At 39.8% G+C, this 21866-nt stretch overlaps 3 protein-coding genes across 3 annotated transcripts; 1 reads left to right on the top strand and 2 right to left on the bottom strand.

The window, feature by feature from the left end:
• Nucleotides 1–1130: 1130 nt before the first annotated feature.
• Nucleotides 1131–2753, bottom strand: LOC121613751 (glutathione S-transferase A4-like). The gene is made up of 6 exons (XM_041947366.1): nucleotides 2652–2753; nucleotides 2418–2469; nucleotides 2003–2135; nucleotides 1764–1899; nucleotides 1490–1615; nucleotides 1131–1318 (listed from the first exon to the last, which is right to left on the bottom strand). The coding sequence occupies exons 1-6, from the start codon at nucleotides 2736–2738 to the stop codon at nucleotides 1181–1183; spliced, it is 672 nt and encodes a 223-aa protein (XP_041803300.1). The 5' UTR covers nucleotides 2739–2753; the 3' UTR covers nucleotides 1131–1180.
• Nucleotides 2754–2843: 90 nt separating this feature from the next.
• Nucleotides 2844–11895, bottom strand: LOC121613750 (serine/threonine-protein kinase ICK-like). Its single transcript, XM_041947365.1, has 14 exons — nucleotides 11718–11895; nucleotides 10286–10552; nucleotides 9915–9969; nucleotides 8290–8411; nucleotides 8112–8191; nucleotides 7900–8032; nucleotides 7634–7805; nucleotides 6986–7153; nucleotides 6515–6895; nucleotides 6208–6416; nucleotides 5888–6030; nucleotides 5037–5153; nucleotides 4851–4958; nucleotides 2844–4765 (listed from the first exon to the last, which is right to left on the bottom strand). The coding sequence occupies exons 2-14, from the start codon at nucleotides 10384–10386 to the stop codon at nucleotides 4614–4616; spliced, it is 1941 nt and encodes a 646-aa protein (XP_041803299.1). The 5' UTR covers nucleotides 10387–10552; nucleotides 11718–11895; the 3' UTR covers nucleotides 2844–4613.
• A 2156-nt stretch (nucleotides 11896–14051) lies between these two features.
• On the top strand, nucleotides 14052–20466 carry fbxo9 (F-box protein 9). The gene is made up of 13 exons (XM_041947484.1): nucleotides 14052–14203; nucleotides 15781–15852; nucleotides 16477–16608; nucleotides 16716–16773; nucleotides 17310–17409; nucleotides 18077–18210; nucleotides 18307–18421; nucleotides 18625–18743; nucleotides 19022–19112; nucleotides 19194–19289; nucleotides 19397–19490; nucleotides 19790–19944; nucleotides 20029–20466. The coding sequence occupies exons 1-13, from the start codon at nucleotides 14201–14203 to the stop codon at nucleotides 20135–20137; spliced, it is 1278 nt and encodes a 425-aa protein (XP_041803418.1). The 5' UTR covers nucleotides 14052–14200; the 3' UTR covers nucleotides 20138–20466.
• Nucleotides 20467–21866: the final 1400 nt, after the last annotated feature.

Raw genomic sequence — 21866 nt, 5'->3', positions numbered from 1 at the left:
CTTCACCTTCTTCTGATCAACCGAGACACCACTGCTGTCCAGCAGGTGGCCAAGAAACGTCACAGACCTGCGAAGAAAGTGGCACTTCTTCTGTGCCATCTTCAGGTTGTTGGCTCTGATACGTGAGAAGACAGTCTCTATTCGTTTCAGGGCTTACACCTCAGATGGAGCAAAGATGAGTAGTTCATCCAGATAACAGAGGAGAGGCAGTGTACCACCTGTAAGACTCATGGTGGGGGATGTTGTATGTTGATGTTGGGATGTTGATGAAGAAGAAGAAGAAGACATCCTGGTAAGTGAGCACAAGGTCAGTCAGCCGCTGTTTCCATTCATCTGACACCTCGCAGCTTTCAAGGTTGATGTCTGCTAATCCATGGTCCTTAAGATGCTGTAAGGGGGCAGAAGAGGTACCTGGGTTGGAGACAGGGTTAGGTGCCTGACCAGCCTGTGGTCTACTCAAACCCTGGGAGATGGGAAGGTCCATACCTGTCCGACAATGATGTCCTTAGGGGACGAATGGGAAGAGGTGGGCTCCACGATGACAGTTCTCCCAGGTGACACAGGAGCACCTGGGACTCATGTCATATATGACCAGGAAGCATTAATATGGGCACATCCCATTCAACATCTATTTGATCAGTATATACGGACCATTCACTCCCAAATCAACAATGCAACTGCACTTCTAAATTGCTTACGTTAAAGTAAAAGTTAAAATACATAAATAGGCATTTCCTTTAAGTTGATTGCGATGATTTTTCCATAATTTTGCTGTGCTGTTCAAATGTGTGAAACTGTGTTAAAAATGTAGAAAAGATAACTCACCTTGACTTCACGAAGGTTCATGCATTCTTCCCAAGAGTAGAATTTTCTTTTTATTCTGAAAAATATTTTTCCTCATAACCAATTCAAGGATTGTGGAATGATGTCCCCAGTCACCACATCCTTGTCGATGAGCTTTTCAAAAGTTCCTCAAATATTAAAACACCCATAAAATGTTATGAAAGACTACAAAGGGTCCTTTCATGCTAAATGGTTTTATTCTTTTGAGCTGAATAGTGCAGTATTAATCTCAACATTAACCAGCTAATATACTTGATCTACATGCTGTAAAGGGGTTGCTTGAATAATGAATCGTTCACATTGCCGATGCAAGGAATGTACCAGATCTAATCAGAGTTCATGGCAATGGTTTTTTTACTTGGAACACCTCCATGACGGTCTTGACGTAGTTTTCATCTGGCTGCGGCCTCCTCTTGCTGCCTGGTTGCAGGAACCGGTTGATGGCGGGAATCTGGATCATCCTGCCTTGGAAAGACTGGAGGGAAACACGTAGTTATACTTAAACAGCATTCAGTCGTGGGTGTGTAGTTTTGTACACTGATATGATTAACAACATACTGCAATTTCATTTCAACAAATCATCTTTTTTGTTTGTTTCTCCTCTGTACATCCAGCCCAGTGCAGTATAACACCTCCACATGTTTACCTTGACGTTGCGGAAGTCGCCGAGGATTCCAGGAAATTTCTCCTCCAACATCAGGGTGCATTCAAGCAGCTGCACATCTGCACAGCTGAGTTTACCTCCCACCAGGTATATGTTCCCAGACAGCACCTGAGAAGTTTGTCAAAGACACACAATAACTTAGTGACCAGAAATAATCTTCAATGGGTCAATTTCCCATCTTAAAGGGTTTTTAAGCAAGATTGATCCATTATAGACCAGACCATTTCATATAATATGTACAGCAACAGAGTGATACCTTTTCAAACACTGGAAGGTAACGCTCTTTCGCTTTACTCTGAATGTTGTCCAGTTTTGGTTGTGGATCTGGGGTGAAGGGCAAAATCATGATCATTTCCATGAGATCCATCAGTCCCTCCGAGTACATGTTGATCCTGAAGAAAAGCAACACCACATACTGTGACACATTTCATCTACTATGATCACATGATAGGGTAGACGCTCCCATCATTACACTATTAAAGAACTGGATCATACATGACACGGTCTTTGAGGTCTTTTCCATGGAGGTTGTACTTCTCTGCGATGTAATTCAGGATTGCCTTTGTCTGAATAAGCTTCATGCCATCAATTTCCACCATGGGAACTTGTTGAAACATGAGAGCTCCATCTGCAGAGGAAAGGCAGCAGCAGGAAATTCAGGCTGGCACTCCCGCTGGTCAAACATTAATTCACCATGGAGACAATAACTTACTGATAACAGACTAGAAAACGATAACAGACTAGAAAACGACAACAGACTAGAACAGAGGTCAAAACACATTTGAGACTTTCAAATCCATTTCATATGTTGGTGAAAGGTAACAGATAAACACTAAAAACTAATGTAAAATGTAAAAATGCAAAAAAATGACTTGGAAATAGGCCAGAGGCAACTTTCTAACCAACTCACCACTTTGGAGTTTTTCATACTGCTCATGAGCTGTCAGATACATCTCATCAAACTGTGATGGGAAAATAACAGATTTGATCAGAATCAGAACACTTCCCAAGGACAAATTGGGTCAGTTGCAGTTGCTCCCATTGCACATTAGTAATAAAATAGTAAAGGGCCCATTGAGGAGCACTGTGGTTCCTAAAAGACACCAAGAAGCTTCGCATTATCAGCAACACACCCTTCACTTACTTCAACTTCTGCAACTGTCAACAGCCAGCGGATTGACTCCATTTTCCCTCTCCCGTTGATGTAGTGCAGCACAACTTTTCCAGCCATGGCTTCAGTATTTTGGAAAGTTAAATCTCTAAAACTAGAAAGAGACAGAGGACATGTCACAAATTACTGAATCTAAATGCATGCAACGTTAGTTACCAAAACAGAGTTAACATGTCTTTGGTGAGGTCCCACACCTGTGCGCAGCTCTGGTCACCCTGGAGAAACTGACTAATCAACTAATCAGGTTGTTATATAAGTTTTATTTGAGGTATCGAAAAAAATTTATGCGGACGGGAAAACATCCAAAGTCTGTGAGTGGATGGCTCTGGCCAATAGAAACCTGGCTCATTAACATTTTGACCGCTAGACATCATGGGAAAATTTTTAACTACTAACGGCATTCGTTAGCTGATTTTTCGGCACGGATCGACGTTATTTACGTTTTCAGACACCAATACCAGATGACAATACAAGCCAAACAAGCTCAAGGCCCATTTGTAGGAGAAACGTAGGGAAGTTAAGCTCCAAGCGTCAGACACATCCAAATGCGGCGCTGCTCGTGGCAGTCTGCCTTCCTTTTCCAATTTCAAGCTATCGATGTATGACATTCATACATTGTATTCTCTATCACCTATCTGGACTGCCTCTGATAGCTTTGTTTGTAGCCCTAGTTTTCTATTTTGATACATGTACTGTAATTGTCTAGAGATCTGCTGTGTCATACATGGAATGCAGTGTAAGGTTTGGTTAAAATTCTTTAAAAGCTGGTATTTCACACCTAAACCTAAATTTCATACTACCTTATGTATGTCATGTACCTGTCATCTCCATAGCCTTTTCTCATACATACTAGTAATTATTAGGTTGACACTATTTATAAATTATGTAAACCGCTGATGTTTGTCACATCTCCTCTGTATGAGATTGCAACATCTTTCTTCTTTCAATCACAATATGTACCAATCCAAACCAAAATCCATTTCATTACAGTATGTGTCCACTCTAGTATACAAATTTGAATCAGGACATCAGATCAGTACAGATGCACTGTATTCATGCATGTAAGGCACTAAGAGCTACTACTGACAGATTAATCTAGAATGTTAATACACAGCAGCAAACAGTATCTGCAGGGCTGCTGGTGCAACTGTTAACCATGCATGGAGAATGATTTTATTTTTTTTTTAGGTTGGGTTTTTTTTTTTTTTTTTTTTGTCAATGAAAAGTATTTCATGAAAAAATTGAACATAATGGTACCCATTCAAACATTGAATTATATTTAATAACTGCCAATTTGATAATCACACTCAGTTTGGCTAAGGGGGTAGAACGTGTTTACTTGGATAATTTTACTTATGAAACTAAAACAGATTTGTGCAGTGTGGTAACCACTTGCATTGTATTAATTTTACTGAAATTAAAGCACTTTCTTGAATTTCATTAAAAACATAAAGCACAAATAATAGTTACCTGATTGACAAGGCTACAATCATAAATAGAAATACAGCTTACTATACAGTGGCAAAGTAATTAATTAGCCAAAAACAAATCACAGTGAAGTTTTCATAAACTTACAATATGCATATTATGTATACAGGTTGGTGAACAACATTCAATGATAAATCTGATACAAAACTGAGGGTACAGGCGCATCCTCTGTAGGACAGTAATTATGTTACAGAAATACAAAATAAAACACTGAGGAGCAAATCTGGGCTCAAATTTTGGCGGGCTGCATTTAGCTATACACATACACTTTGATATTTTACAACTCACAACATCCACAATACACACAATGAAAAAAAATTATTGCTGTGTAAGATGTATGTACAGATTTGGATTATAAAACAACTAGGCCTATTCTTTGGGGGTGAAAAAGTTCTTAGGCGCATGGATATCTCTTCCTGGGCACAGATCAGAGCTCCAGGGAGGGCACTAGCGGTGTCCATATTTGGCAGACCAGTCTGTTCGCCCGTGGATGGTCTGTACCGGTGGGCGAGGCAGCAGCCCAGGCGTGTTCTTGTTGGCAGACAGCATACTTGTAGAGGTGTTCATCGGACTACGGCCAGACTGCCACGTTGCATAATCTGAAGTAGCATCAAAATAGTAATAAATATACAATCAAAAACAAGAATATTGCAGAAAGCTCAAAGCTCTGAAGTTCATCCTCACTTGATGCTGTTGATTCCACTGAAGGACCATGATGCCCTCTGTGACCAGCAGAACCAAGGTCTTTTTTGTAAAATGATGGCATGTATCCCCCTGGGATTGTGTTTGTACCTGGATTTTAAAACAAACAACACTGAGAGGTTGCAATGATGACAGTGAAGTTAAAGTGGAAGATCCTGGGAGATTTACCATGAGCGCCTCTGCTCGGCAGAGTCCCTCCAAATGGAATACTACTGTTGCCCCAGAGATGGCTTCCAGTGTAGTCCTTGCTGGCATTTATTGGCACGTTCTTCTTTGTGCTAATGCCTGAAGGACACGGTAAGAGATTGTCAGATATATTCTCCACTGCAAGCATTTTAAAAGACTACAATCATTCATCAGGGATGGTGATACAACAGAAATGGTTAAAAAAAAGAAAAAACAAAAAAAAAAAGCAAACATTTTATGAAGTGATGGCCAAGTAGAAACAAAATTAAAGTCGTCTTCTATATCACAGGTGATCACAGTCTGTCAGCTACATTTCACTTACTTTTAAATTAGGAACATGCAAAGGACACACAAAGGGCACAATACACCTGTGTTTTAACTCCTTTTCACTTTGATCAGTGAAAATCTCTCCACTCATGTGCTGACGTGCGTATGTGTAACCACAGTTACCAAGTGATTTGCAGGAATATATAATGTCAGTTCACTTGCTTTCCAACTCAAGGCCAGAAGATGTACCTGTCATCTGCATTGCCTTTTCTCATACATACTGATAATTATTAGGCTGACACTGATTATTGATTGGTTGACCATTTATCAATGGATTTAATAGTAGTTTAGCTTTTTAATTCCTGTTAAAAATCACAAATTTGCTATCATAGAATCCTGCAGTTGGTCCGCTCTACTTTCGCACCACAAACGAACCACCCAGGGCCCGTTGTTTATCTGAACCAACCACTGGCTGACACCGATACTCTACATGTATTTTACTAAAGACTGCCCTCAGTCATGCTAAGCTCTACTTTACTCAAGCTAAATCTTTGGATATATAGTACCAGGCAAATATCTTGACTGTCTCAAATAATGCTGTTTAGCAGAAGCGGTTCTTGATGGCTCCTGGTAGGCAGTAGTTTTGTTCAGGTTTAAAGGTGCATCTTCCTTTGCCTTGGGTCGACTGAAATCCAGAACACTTCCAAATCTGAAAGACAGAGGGCATTCTCTGAGACACAGGTGCTGTGAAATACCAGCTTGAAGTTATATTGATGTATGCTCAGGCTGCAGATATGTTGTTGTATTATGTTGCTACAGAGTCTTTTTACATCATTCCAGAGCAGGTGCCACTGAAGGTACCTTGGGATGATGATCACAGTCTCACCTGCTCAATGCATCCTCCCCCTGCCTCGATTTCTCTGTGGAGAAGTTACTTTTCCCAAGAATACTTATAGATGTCAGATCAGTTTCTTCGTAGTCATCCCAGTCTTCACCCTTAAGGTGTCCTGTGCCATGACCCCAACGCCGCCGCCCTCCTTTGGGCTTCAACTGATAGCTCAGTAGGTTTGTATTTTCTGACTCCTGTCGGGTTTGCTGAAAGAACAAAGCAACATGCTATTATGGTGTATTTGACGAGATAATCTGGCTGTCATCCTCCCTTTGATGGGACTCATTTAAAAGGAATTACTCACCTTGCTCTGGAGAGTCTTGTCAATGATGTAAGGAAGGTGGCTCTGTGGCGTTCCTTCGGTCTGTTCCTGCTTCAGAATGTGCTTCGGTTGCTGCTCTCGCACCAGGTCTGTGTGCCGTTGGTACACTGCCGCCTGGGCAGCTGCGGATACAGGGGAGGGCTGGATCTGCTGCAGAGGCCTGGAGGGGGAGCAGTGTTGGTTGGGAGGTGGAGGCTGGGAGGGGGGCACGGGCTTCAGCAGCAGCGGTTGCTGCTGCAGCATCTGTTGTGACTGCAAAGGAGCCTGCAACGGCACAAGGCCTGGCTGAGGTCTGCCCTGCTCCAGGATCTGCTGAGGAGTGCCCAAAGCCTGGCCCACATGGAAGTAAGAGTACCTGAGAGCCTGGGAGGATATAAAGATTTGAACAAACATCAGCTGCCACTCTCAGCTGTGAGGGCAGTGGAAATATTTGATGCGTAGGTCATGCGCTACCTGGGCAGAAGCTGGCCTCTTCTTGGGATCCCACTGGAGCAAGTCTGTCATCAGATGGATGGCTTCAGGACTGGCATTCAGGATCAGTGTCTTCAGATTGCTGGGAACACACTGAGGCCAACGGAAATTCATAGCACTTGCCAGCTGGTATCCCTCCGGCCAATCGTTCTAGAGGGAGGGGACACAGTCCATCTTACACACCACATTTGCATATAATCATATTCAAGAAGATCTGCTTTCACTGATAGTAACAGTAGGAGTAGTAATTGTACAATAACTGAAAAAATAGCAAGGAGTGACATGGTCAATGTGTGATATTGTAAAGAGGTTCGGAAAACCCCTCCCCTCACACCTTTGTCATGTTGGAATTATGGGGGCTCTGTGAGCTCGGGGATGAGCAAGCAAGCTGGGTTTGAACATCTTTTTTATCATTCATTACACAACTATTTGTCACTTTTGGATCCAGCTGATGCGACACTGTGAATGCTTTCCAGGAGAGAGGGAGAGCATTATCCCCATAGTATCCTCATACTCAAACCCCGACCCCCCACCAAGGCATTTACAAATATTTTTAGCAGTTAAATTGAAATATATGAGCCTTTTTGGCTATGTACCTTTTCCTGTGTGTTCTACACGTGAAAACTTTACCTTCTTTGGTGTACCCAAGACTTGGCAAATCTTGAATATAGTGTCTACTTCACTGGAGCCCGGGAAAAGAGGCCTGAGGGTATAAAGCTCTGCCATGATGCAGCCAACTGCCCACTGGTCTATGGGTGAACTGTAGGACGTGGATCTGAGGAGCACCTCTGGGGCTCTGTACCTGGTCCAAATGGAGAGAGTACAGGAATTTGAGCGTGCTGAACTATTAAGTACGTTTTCATGTAAGCTTCATATTCACTCTAAAAGAAACTCACCATCTGGTCGAGACATAGTCTGTGTATGGTGGTCGAGATCTGATTTCTCGGGCAAGCCCAAAGTCAGCTATTTTCACCAGCTCTGGGCCCATGCACAGAAGATTCTCAGGTTTCATGTCCCTGTGAAAAAACCCTGACAAAGACACATTGGATGACCGTCTTGAGTCAAATGGTACATAATGTTAGCTCCCTGCTGTCGTTTACAGACTTACCATGTTTATGAATGAAAGCGAGCCCCTGTAGTATCTGAAACATAATATTTCTCACAGCAGATTCAGGAAAGAACCGTGTCCTGCAGAAAAACAGAAAACACAAACAGTTAGGAAGCTGTAAGTATTTCCCATATATACTTTCAAATGTGGAATTAGTAAGGCATCAAGTAATACGCACCTGTCTTTCATCAGCTGATATAAATTTTCCTTCATGTACTCAAATATAAAGTACAAGTGATCATTTTCTCGAATGACCTCTTTAAGTTTGATCACGTTAGCATGGTTGAGTTTCTTTAAGGACTGAAAGAAAAAAGAAACAGAACATGTAAGAATATGTGGAATGCATAAACACCGAAATAGTATAAATAAATGGTAAATCTAACCATGCCGGACAATACACACAGGTCACTGCAGCACATTCAAAAGCATGTCCTACAACTAGAAAACAAAACCGTTCTTGTTAAAACATGGCTAGTGTACAATGTAGTTTGGGGGTGAATGCTGCAAAGGTGGGATTTATCTTAAAATTTAAAAGGGAAAATAAATACGGAGTAATAGAAAGCAGGATGGAAATATACGCTTTTCCCATGCACTGGGATGGTTTAACCATGCTAAATTTTAGTAAGGGGGAAAAGCTGTAATGGGATTCTGAGACTGTATGGTGTGACATGCTGTAATTATCATCTAATTAGCAGGACTCTAAAGGACCAGCGTGTTCTACACATGTTCTGCTGCGTTAAGGTCAAGCTCTAGGAAAGGGAGGAGCGTAGGCTGGGGATGGGAACCAGAGCTCAAAACCAACAGCACACAAGAATCACCTTCTACTCTTAGAGCTGGTGTGTGACTTTGAGCTGTGAGGAAATTTAGACAGTCACATACTGAATTGGTGTGAAAAAAAAGAACAAAGTTTTGAGACAGCTGGACTAAAATGTACAATACGTTCATCATATCATCATTACTGCATTACCCACAAATCAACAACTTATCATAAATTTCATTATAACTTCTGCACAAAAAAAAAAATCAACCCAAAAAAAAGTGCACTGAAATACTGCTTATCTGTTCGCTACGTCAAAACATGTGCAGCATGTGACATTCCATGTTTACTATTCCATTTTGATGTGTATTGATCCATTCAGTTTCTATACCTGCTTATACTATACTGCAAAAGTGTCTTTGTTGATATTACCAATGGATGCTAGTTTTGAAAAGAATACCATCATTAATGTTATCATGGCTAATGTTAGTCAGGTCAGAAGTTGGACTATTTTGGAAATCCAAGCATGGCAGGGATCATGTGACTACCAGAAATAGCTAAGCTATAAAACTACTGCTAGTTTGCTTTCTTTAACTGCTTCTGCCAGTGACCTGATGATGAGAATAAGTCAGTGTCTCTTCTTACAGTCATAATTATTGTTATGACACAGGAAAAATCATTCTCAGTGAAGTGCGGCAGACACTTCTTGTGGCATGACTACCAAAATTCAGTATTTAGCTGTCATATAATTTTTCCATTTACAACATTGTTTTTAAGATTAGATAGTGATACAGCATACTGCTGTGCTATTTTAAACTCATGAAGCATTAATATGGGCACATCCCATTCAAAATCTATTTGACCAGTATATACGGACCATTTTCTACCAAATCATGATGCAACTGCACTTCTGAATTGCTTACATTCTTTATTAAAGTACATAAATAGACATTTCCTTTAAGTTGATTTTGGGTTGATTTTTTTCCATAATTGTGCTGTGCTGTTCAAATGTGTAAAACTGTTAGATGTAGAAAAGATAAACTCACCTTGACTTCACGAAGGTTCATGCATTCTTCCCAGGAGTAGAATTTTCTTTTCATTCTGAAAAATATTTTTCCTATTAACCAAGTTCTTTCCTATTAAATTACTGATTAGTGGGAAATGACAATAATTGCATAGCAGTCTCTTTTTTTAAGCAGCTGTCGTGTCTGCTATTAGCAGAACAAAAGTCTATACTTGATGATATCCTTGCAGTCGGCCCACATTGTTCTCATAATCCTTACAGATAGGCTGTCATAATACACACCACTGGTTTTCAGAGAAAACAATAAACAATATGGCTCAAAGCATTGGCTCTAAACTAAAAAAAAATCTATTGCAGATTGCAGTGAAAAGCACACAATTTCCAGATACTCACTTCTTTATGGCAACTAGCTCTCCTGACTCCAGACTGCGGCCAAGGATGACTGAGCCGTAGGTGCCATCCCCGAGCTGTCTGATGGTAGTGTATCTATTCATTATGCTTGTCCTTCCATAGCATCATCCGGGGGCAGATAATATGGTTGGAAAATAGAGATGTTTTTGTCTCTGGCTGCTGAATGCAACCAAATTTTCCTGTGACAACAGCAGAAGACTACAGGCAGAGCTGGAGGACTCATGGTGTCATGGACTTGCCTCCTGCTAGCTGAGAAAGTGAGGAATAGACAACAAAACATTATGTTAATTATGCAGTTGTATGAATTACAATGTACGTGGCCCATAATAAACCAAATATGACATGACTTGGCGAGCTAGTAAGTTGGACATTTTAGGGTTCGAGGCTCGATTCATCCACTCAGTCCCAGCTACATCTGATTATGTATCTTAATTGAGAGCTAGAGTTTACCTGGGTTTCAGTGCTACAGTTTTATCTGCCTGCTACATTAACTCAAGGGTTTTTGGCAGTTTGAGGATTTTGTGACATCACAACTTGTTTGGTAGCCAATCATGGTCCAACATGCAATTAACACAGGTGTGATGTGAGAGCCAGAGAATGGATTTTCAGTGAAGGAGACATCTTGTCTAACGGTTAAACTATGTTTGCATATTCATAGATTCTGGATTTTTCCAATGAAAGGACAAAAACTATACATCCCTGGAATAACTCGTGAAATATTGTATACGGTGTAAACCGTCTTCACAGATGTACGGATGAAAGTTGCCTAAGTGGACCTTAAAGTAATCTATGACCGTTAGTAAGTAGTCTCGTCTGAAAGGTCGTTCATCACCAGCCAGTTCACCTACGTTAACGGTAAGTTCCGTTTAACAATGATGTAGTTAATTGACTCAATTAGCTAGACGGCTAACATAGCCAAGTAACTACCTAGGGGTGGAAAAAAGAGCTTTACAGCTAACGTTACATCCTTCGCGTTACATTAACATTCGCCAGCATATTAACGTGTTTGTTTGTTTTTTATTTTCGTCCTGTTTGGCTCCTAACGCAGCTAACTAAACGTTAGCCGATATATTCCTAGTTGAATTTCCGTTAATTGTGCGGAATAAATGCTAACGTAACGATAGTTTAGCACTAAAACATTCATTATGGGGATATAACTCACATTGAAGTTAGTTCCAGCTGATTGGGCTTAATACTATAACTTGGCTTGTGCGTTTTGGTTGAATTTTAACCAGTGCCTTGTGCAGTTAGCTTAGTGGTAACAAATGTGGTGCAATTAACGCTAGCTTAATTGTGTTGCGGTGCTGGTGGTGGCCCAGCTACTGACAAAACATAGCACTACAGAGAAAAAACTGGCCTGGTTGGACTAAACGGTCCCCTAACTTCAAATAAAACTAAAAACAGCAACACTCACCCTCCTCACGTCAAACCGACAGCAACACATAGCCGAGCATTCGTAGTCGATGTTCAACAAATGACTTAGCGGAACAATCGGATGAGTGATACCGTCGAGAGGCGGATAACCGCATCCAGTGAGTCCAGCACACAACATAAATATTATTTCATCCAGGCCCTTTCGTCGGAAAGCTCCTCATAATCTCGCGTTGCTGTAAAAACAGCTCGTTGCAACAAATCACAGCTCGCCTCCGCCGTCAAAGATACAAAACGAGCTGGAATAAGTCACTGCATCCGTATCTCGAACGTATAACCTATAATGTCTGCAGCGTAAAACTGATGACTCTTAAAATCTATTTAATTTCGCTGTCTTTCCTTTCTTTTAGTCCACATATTGCCTGTATTCAGGCAGAAGCCTACCATGTTGCGGTGATATAAAGATGACTGCAAAACAGTGATTCACAAACTCATAAACAATTAAATATATATAGACGTGAAACGCATATGCTGTAATTAGTCTCGTTCCTAACAGAAAGAGTGAAACGAACGACGTCTAAAAAAATCTCTCGACGTAAGGCAAAGGCGGAAGTCGTAGACAAGTACTGCTCTTGCATAGCATTCATATTCTTTGTTCTCCGACCTACAGCGAAGTAGTAGGTCCACAAGTGTTTGCATGGACCCTGAAGCAAACAAACACACACACACTGGCGCGGTGGAAGAATGGCTCAGATGCAATATACTACAGTGGAGAAATACCTTCCGCATTGTACATTTTACTGAAGCAAAGCTAGACAAAAAGAAAGGAAATAAAAAAAAAGAAAATTAAGTACAAATTTGTTATCCAATGTAAAAGCACCAATGGTGAAGAAAGGTCTTCCAGTCTTTAAATGTAGATGAGATCATTGATCAATGCACAAGCAGTATTCTAATATTTCTGGTCTTTTTCTTTTGTTGATAATGTTGGTTATTTTCATGCTTTCAAATGTATTCAGCGATGACATTCTTCCCCTACAGTTTACATCATTTTCACCCCCAGTGTTTTCGAAAACAAGACAGATAACGTCTTAGTCTGCAACATATCCTGTACACTGGCCAAACAAGTGCTAGATAAAAATAGAGAAAAAAAGATACAACGGTGTAATTATTCGACCACATAAAATGGATGTACCAGTACATACAAATCTACAGGTATGTATTCATGGAGACGTTTTTAGGCCAAGTACCTGGACAAACAAGCTGCTTGCACTGACCACACAGGCTTTACCAGACTGACTGATGGAGTTTGAAATGGTTAACCAATAGTTCGGACTGGGGGCAGGACAGGTCCTCTGAAATGTATGATGCGAAAAAAGTGAAACAACCTCCTTATGAAGCTGAGCATGTCACACCCAACACATAGAGGAGCTGCAAGGGTAGGCATGTTGTTTCATTCTTTAGTTGAAAGAATTAATTCTAAATAGGTACCAGGTGTTGTAGTAAAACTGGTGACTTATCAGAGTCTGTGAAAAGGAACGTCACTGTAAATGTTTTTGTCACATTTTGCCCTTAAGCAAAAATGCTGTGAAGTAGTCTTGACTAATTTTGATAGCAACAACTCATGGATAGTAAGTCTGTTTGTCTGTCTATTACTTCAAGACCTTTATTTGTATTTGGGAGGCAATTGGTGCTTGCTATTACACCCATGCAATATCTGTGCAATATTGCATATCCATGCAATACTACTTCCCCCCTCCCCGCAAATACTGAGCCTATATATATATATATATATATATTTTTTTTTTTTTTTCCCACTTTGTTACATATATTTGGATTATATCTTACAAAACACTGTACTTAATTATCCATATTTCTCTATGTGCAACATTTTTTCCATTAGTAATAATATTGTTTATACTCCCTTTGTATAAACGTATGCATAGGTGTTTTTTCTATTTTCTATTTTTTATTCCCTTCCTGCTACTATTGCTTGATGTCTGTAGCACCCTAATTTCCCCGGCGGGGATTAATAAAATTATATTTTAGGAAACATTTTAGGAGGTGTTATTAAGGTGATAGAAATTAGCATAATTAACGACATTTATTTATTAATTTTGTAACGGTACCAGGTCCTCTTCCGAGGCTTTTGTATGTTGTGTATATGCGTGTAGTGTCTTTCAGTGTTACATGGTCCTGGTTGGCTGAAGGTAAAAGTCATCGAGGAACTGGAGGTTTTCGCCACTTATTTGTGTACTTATTAATGTTTTTATTAATGTGATAATGTAGCTGGTGTAGCTCACAGACAGAGAGAGCACTCCACAGAAAGGCGAGGCTCCTCTCTCTAAATCTCTTTCCAACTTCCTGATTTCCGGTATCACTGACGCTCCGGGCTACTCAGCGAAATGGCTGCGTTCCTGCGAGCTCGTAAATATGTGCGTTGTGTTGTCCGTTTCTCCGACCGTGAACTGTAAACGCTATTGTTGACCGCTTGTGAATTTAAAACGGAGAACTACTGGCCAAGCTGTCATGGTGGGTTGCCGTCGTTTTAACAGTTATTCAGAGAGAAACGTGTTAGCTAGCCAGCTAACGTAGCTAGCGTCACCTGCCTTCCTTTACCTGTAGCTAACAAAGCTAGCTACGTCAATAACTGCTGCTCTGCACGCCGTACCTCTTCAGGGGTTAACTAGTTACCAAACGATAAAATGTTTCATTTCTGACTGGAATTTAGCATCAAGACATTTATATTAACGACATACTGGCATACGTTCGTAAGTTTACTGAGGCAACGTTAGCATGAGCCTACCTTGTGTTTTTACATGGCTGCAAAGCTTCTTGCGCTGTTACAGTCGCGACCTCCTGAATTAATTAGTTTTATAACTTAGGTCGCTTTTATTGAACGAGTTCCGAGTGTACTTGAATTTACTGACCTCACATTTGGCCTAATACATCGTGCAAGAGGAGGAGTAGTAAATAAACACGAAGTTACATGTTAAAGAAGCATCGAGTGCGTGGTGAAAGCAGTAGAGAAGTTTTAATAGAACTTGTCTTCCTTAAAGTGGTTTTCTCGATGAATGAGTCGGATTTCAGGCTGACTAGATTCATGGCTGCCGCATGGACATTTCATGGTAACTTGATCCCTGCAGTTGAAGGGGTGGTGTCATCACAGCTTGACCATAAGAAGATAAAGCCACACTTCACATGCACTGTAGGGGAAGATAACAAGAGGACAGGCTCTCTTCTAGGGCTGCAACTAATGTTGAGTTTCTGTAATGATTAATTTATAATTTACCCTGTTACTATTTTAGAAAATAGTAACAAAAACAAAAAAAGCCATTGATGATTCCACAGAGCCCAAAATGATGTCTTTAACTTTCTTGTTTTTTTCGGATTAACAATCCAGACACAAAATGTTGAAATGTTGTTATGTAAAAATCAGATCAATGGTACAGAGGTTGAAAGTAATTTGTTGAAACATAAACATCTTGATACGTATTCCTTACATTTGTTGTGTGTGTGTGTGTGTGTGTGTTTAAATAAATCTGGCCAAGACACAGATAAGGGGCATTTTACAGTTATGAAATCCGCTTATCAGTGCTTTCTGGTGGACAAACTATTACATTACAAACTCTGTAATGGCAACACTTTCTAAACTAGGTCAAACCTAGATTGATATTTATCTGCTGCAATTTCTTCTGACTGATCTACTGACTTGTACTCCAATTACAATATATCTACAATAACCTAATATTGGTCAGGAGAATGTATCGGTCCAGATCAACTTATTAAGATATAAGAAAGCAGCACATCTTTACATTTGTGAAGCTGCAAACAAATATTGTGCAATTAACTTTGATTAATGATTAAAAAGATTGTTTTAATCATTCATAGAATGAAGCAATAGTCATATTTGATGTTGATTTACTAATGGATGAATTGACTAATTGTTTCAGCACCAGAGTGCTCAGTTGCTGAAACAACTATAAGATACAAGATTGCTGATATTCAGTGTTTTGCATATTTATTCTTTTTAGAAAAAAAAAACATAAACGACCTGCATAAAGACACATTGATTAATTTAGTTAATACTGCACTTTATCCTCGTATAGGCTGAAGAAAATACAGATATCGGAGGTACAATAGAGGATGAAGATGAAGGTTCAGATGACCCAAATCTTCAGGTAAGAGATCATGATTAATATTTTCTTTTCTGAATTCTAGATTATTGACTGCATTAATGACAACTTCATCTGTCTCTAAACCCATCAGGGTGTTAGGGCAATATTCCTTAACTTTGTTTTGCTGTTTTATTATTTGACTCCTGCCAGTTCTTGCTATTTGTTTCTTTTGCTCAGCAAAACTGTAAGATTGTGCTGCCTTAAAAGAGCATGTGTGCTCACCTAACCTACCCTGTATAAATAAACGAAGGCTGAATAAATTATTTGGCTCATTAGTCGGTGATCACATGAATTAACAAGAAATCGACCCATTGGTTACTTCTCTAGTCCTCACAGGAATCACTGAGGAAAAAGCTTTGCCATGTTATTTAAGCACAAAAAGAAACCTCATATGTGAAAATCAAATAATCTTAGGCTGCTAAGAGTTAGGTGCATTGTTTTTCTTATTGGTAAAAGGTAAAATAAAGACAAATGTCACGTTTCTTCTTTCGCCAGCCATGTAGTTGGATGTACGCTATATTACATGCTTCCAATGCAGAAACAGTTCTTGATAAACCCTGCTGTTACAGTATGACTAAGAACAAAGAAGCTTTTCTGACACCTAGTCACTTTTTAATTGAATTGCAGGTGCAGCTCAAGGTGTTCAGGGCTAAGTGGATGTCCGAACTCAAATTGAGCTCTGGAGCAAGTGGAATGAGTGACCGACTGCTGAAAACTAAAGGTCTGAGGAAGACACAAGAAATTGCTCGAGAGGAAAAAGTAAGTTGTGATATTTCTCTAGGTTGATTTACTTAGAGAGTGTGATAGAGTGCTGTCACTGAAATTTACAGCACTGTTGATGACTGATGTGAGTCATCTTTCCTCAGGCCACAGAGCTGTTCTTGAGAGCTGTTCAAGAAGAACAGAATGGAGCTGTCTATGAGGGTATGTATGAAGGATTTATGGTGATCAAAATCACTAGTGAACAGAGGTTAACCACAAAAAAATGAATAGAATTGCCGTAGTGAATTCATAGAAGAGGATTGTGGGAAACTATGTCAGATTTTTTAAAATATTAATTAGGCATGTCTAACCATCAGTCATCTTAAATCAGACACGAATTATTTCAACAGTTCAAGTGTCATAATCATTGCCACTGACACTAACTCAGCATGCATTTTGTAATTTCTGCATGAGAAACAAACACAGGTGATTACATTGCTGAATCTCTTCAGAATCATCCATTCATCCATCACCATAATATATAACCACTTATCTTGTGGGTTATGGGGGCCTGAAGCAGATCCCAGCTGCCACTGGGCGAGCTGCAGGGTACACCCCAGGCAGGTCTCCAGTTCATCACAGGGCTGACATACAGAGACAAACAACCATTCATGCTCACATTCACCCACGGAAAAATAAGAGTCACCAATTAACTTTCTTAATACCACTTTCATTTTCCATTTCCTCTTTACATACAGCTATCAAGTTCTATCGCATGGCTATGCAGCTTGATCCTGACATTGAGTTTAAAATCAACTACAGCCGTCCTCCAGATGCAGACAGAGGTGGAGAAAACTAGTAAGCCGCTCTTCGTTTTTTTTATGTAAGATTGATTAACTTAATCTAAGTCTGCATTGTTAGAACATTCTGTGAAGGGTCTGCGTTTGGAAATTATGATCTCTAAAACCAACCCAATTACAGTAACATGTCAACACTGCTAAAAGAAATTTCAGTGCTTCTACTTTTCAACTGGGTAGGAATTTACCTCAAATTCACGTTTATCATAGAGTTGATGTGTTTTGCAGACACTGAAACGAACTTGTTACATAATTTAAAAATTTTCCTTTTTTTATGAAGAGTTCAGATGGCAGACAGGTCTTTACAGGACAGGAAGTGAATAGCAGCATCTTTGTCCCTGTAATAATCAAAGTTGAATATCTTTTGGCAGCTAGATTTATGACTGAAAGGACTATAATTATCTGTCATTTTAACTGAAGCATTACTGTATTAACAAGTAGTCTTTTAGTTAAAGTTGGCAGAGAAACAGATGTTGATACCAAGTCACAACCAGGTTGTGAAGGGTCATGGAGCCGGGATTGATAATGTGCTGACCCATTCACACCATCGGCAAACACTGGCTTGTCCAAGATTCTAGCTTATGGGTGAATAATATGATGTGTAGGCTTGTATGAGACAGAGGTTTATTCTCACTTCTTAAACTGAATATCTCATGTTTATATTGCAGCATGCAGGACAATGATGTTGATAGTGAGATTGAGGAGGATCTGCTTGCCTACTTTGAGCAGGAGCTCACTCTGGAAGGCTCCTTTCCAAAGATCTGCATCCCTGAGTTGGACGTGACTCAAATGCACATTTCAGGTAAAAATCATTTTATCAGAGCGTAACTAATGCCCACAGTCATTATTTGCTTGTATCTATCAAAAATAATTTGTTTCCTGTCTTCTTTGACTGCAGCCTTGCCGCGTGAAATCCTGATGTACATATTTCGTTGGGTTGTGTCGAGTGATCTGGACATGCGAGCCCTGGAGCAGCTCTCTTTAGTTTGCCGTGGGTTTTACATTTGTGCAAGGTCAGCCCCCTGTCAGAACAGATCAGATGTGTGACAGATTGTTTGTCAAAAGCTTCTTTTTCTCAGCTTTTGCCTCGCAAATTGCTGATTTCAAATCAGACAATTTGCGCTCTCATGTTGTTGCTGCCCAATAAATAAAGTAATTAATAGCTTGTTCCTTGTGCATGGTTGTCAATCAATCTTCAATTTGTTTTTCTGTCCAGGGACCCTGAGATTTGGCATTTAGCCTGTGTAAGAGTGTGGGGACGGAACTGCACAAAAGTTCTACCCTTCAAATCCTGGAGAGAGATGTTTCTGCGAAGGCCACGTGTCCGTTTTGATGGTAAATAAGTACTTCACTGTACAAAATTGGGAGCTCTGTCATAGTTAATGAAACCGGTATCTTTTATTTTTCCACCCATATCAGACCAATTCATCCCTTCTAAAGCCTAATGTCTCAAACTGCCAGTTCCACAATTGGCTAATTATTGCCTGTAAAAATAATATTAGACCAATCTGTGCTACCAATATGCTGGTGAATCATCTTTTGTTATTGCTACACAGAACATCCAATGAAGAGAATTTACTAATGTAGAATTTTCCATTAAATTATTTTCATAGGTGTCTATATCAGCAAGACATCCTACATTCGTCAAGGAGAGGAATCACTGGATGGATTTTACAGGGCTTGGCACCACGTTGAGTACTACAGGTGGCTTTTTGCCTTTAATCACTGTTGTTTGATTGTGAGTTGTGTAGATATCACAGCTAAGTGCTGATGTCATTATCACAGGTACCTCCGGTTCTTCCCTGATGGCCAAGTCATCATGCTGACCACCCCTGAGGACCCTCTGGCTGTTGTCCCTCGCTTGCGTGTTAGGAACAACAGGTACACCTTCTCTTGTTTTCTCAGCTTCAACAAACGTTGCAACATCAAAAATAATTTCCTATGTGGAAGCACTTTTTGTGATTGTTGAATTTTGTTCAACCTTGCAGAATGGATTCTGCTCTGTTCGGTCATTTCCGTCTGTCACAGGAGACAGACAATCAAACCAAAGTCTTTGCTGTTGTCTGCAAGAAAAAAGAGGAGGTGAGAAGTTTGTGGGGTGAGATGAGGAAAGATTGTTCATTCTTTAAAACGCTGCAGATGTTTTTACTTATCATAATTTTGACTTAATTTCTGTGCGGTAAATCAAAATAAGGAGATAGTGTGACAGTGTTTTTTTTTAAGTGTTTTTCTTCTCATGGCAGATATGGGCCTCCATATTTAACCAACTTAAAGTACAGATGAAAGCAGGTGTTACATGCTTGGTACCTGTGTTGGGCTTGACAAAACTTGCACAATTACACATAGACATAGAGCTTGTACACTGCATTATTTGTGAACAGAAAGCGGCCGAGTTTCAAAGGAGCCGGTTCTGCAGGCGGAACCCACCTCCGGATGCTGAACACAGCTTCCATGTGGGACTGCAACTGACCTCTGGGGGGCGTCAGAGTTTCAGTAAGCTGGTGTGGATCCATCACTCCTGTCACATCACTTACAAGTAAGAGACACGAGTACAGAAGGATGTGTAAGAAAAAAAGTGTAAAAAAAAAGTTCCCAAATTGAATAATAACTATGTTTTTAGGCTGACTGGGGAAACGGTTGTCACAGCGTTTGACCTGGACAGGATGTACACACCCTTCCTGTTTGCACGTGTGAAGAGTTACACTGCTTTGTCTGAGCAGCCTCTTTAAGCAGCCTGGAGACCTGCACACATAAAACCTCCCACAGCAAAAGTTCCTTCACCATTTTAACACAATGCATACTCCTCAGCCTGTTTAATTTGTTCTGCAGCTGGGTTATGGTGTCAGTATCAAAAACCCTCATGTTTCCTACATGCGAGCATGTCACATTCAGGTTTACATAATAGAACACTACTTATTTTCTGATTTCAGAAATTATGGTCATGTGCTGAGAGCTAAAATAATTAGCAACCTTTCCCACCTGTTCCAAGCAATGAATGTTCATGCTGTTTTTGTTTATTGTTGCACTTTCTCCCCCAAATAAACAGTGGTGAATAGAATGTGCTCTTATAGTGTGATTTATTTACCTGTCTGTGGAGCCTTGGGCAAAACTAAAATATCAGCCTCAGGGTAGCAATGTGTAACCTGGTGGGTTATTTTTACTAGATTTTCATCTTCAGTATGTAGTGTTCACTCATGGCTAGGAAAAATGATACAACACAGTGAAATTATTGATATCCTATTAGACAACCTCAGTGAAAAGACATTGCAGATTTGATTTCAGACTTCCACATCGTTTGTCTTGCTGAGGACACACAGGGGTATTATCCACGTATTACATTTTCTGGGAACCAAGCATGGACAGATAAACAGGATTTGTGGATAAAAATAAATAATAAATGTGGAAGTTGTATTGGATTAGGCTAAAATGATTTGTGGCTTGTTGACTTCACTATCGTAGGTTTTTTTTAGAGAATTATTAAAGGAACTATACTCATCCTTAGTTTGTTTCAAAACAACTATTGCTGCTTGTGTGTTAATTCATGAAAAAGGAAACAAAAGTTGATATTAAAGAAGGTAAACTAGATAAAAACTGAATTAAAAGTGGTAAGACAGGATAACAGGAGAAAGAAAAACAATTAAAAACCTTATTTGAGATGAGGCTTGAGTAGATTTTCACATTACCCTTTGATGCTGTCGTGTTCTTCGTTTTATTAATGCTGCTGAATTTTTATCTGTCACAAAGCCAAAGAAGTTGATTTGCCTTCAGGGCTGGAGGTTTATTGTCCCGCCCTAAACTAGACTTAATTGAACTGCAATTCATTTTCAAATTTGCAATACATTTAAGGAGAACTTAGAAATAAATGGCTATCCATTCTGAATGATGCAGTCATTTCAAAATATGAATTGATGATTCATTAAGTGCTTGGAGATGTAATGTTAGCTTGATGGCTATTTGTATGACTAAAATAATTTGCATGTTTAGTCAAATCACAGTCATGTTTTTCTTCAGGTCGTACATACATTCTTTCAAACCTCCTGAAAGTGCAAGTGACTTATTAACACTCATGAGCAGTGTATTGTTTTGCTGGGTGTGTGCCAAGGAAACAAAATTTGTCTACCAGCTTATCTAAAGCTCAATAATTTACAAATATTATTTCATTTGTTTCATCTGATTAAGAAACAAAGAGTAACAACAACATAATGTGGGTGTATGTGAGGGACTCTTGTTGGTATACAGTCACTTCCTGGAGTCTCCACTGGTTGCCTGGTAACCTCACGGGGACAAGGCCCTGGATTCCTTTTCCTGTGCTCTTAATGAACTGTTGCATTTCACACTCAGGTTACACTTGAAGCTTGATTTATTACGTACTTGCTAAACGCCAAACTTGCTTATTTAGACAGACTAGGAGCGTCTGTATGCCTCCTCAAGAAGATCACAGCGCTGCCGCCCTGAATA

The sequence above is a fragment of the Chelmon rostratus genome, chromosome 11 (assembly GCF_017976325.1).
Source record: "Chelmon rostratus isolate fCheRos1 chromosome 11, fCheRos1.pri, whole genome shotgun sequence".
Taxonomy (NCBI): domain Eukaryota; kingdom Metazoa; phylum Chordata; class Actinopteri; order Chaetodontiformes; family Chaetodontidae; genus Chelmon; species Chelmon rostratus.
The sequence above is the reverse complement of the archived record's forward strand: the minus strand, read 5'-3'. Positions and strand labels throughout refer to the sequence as shown.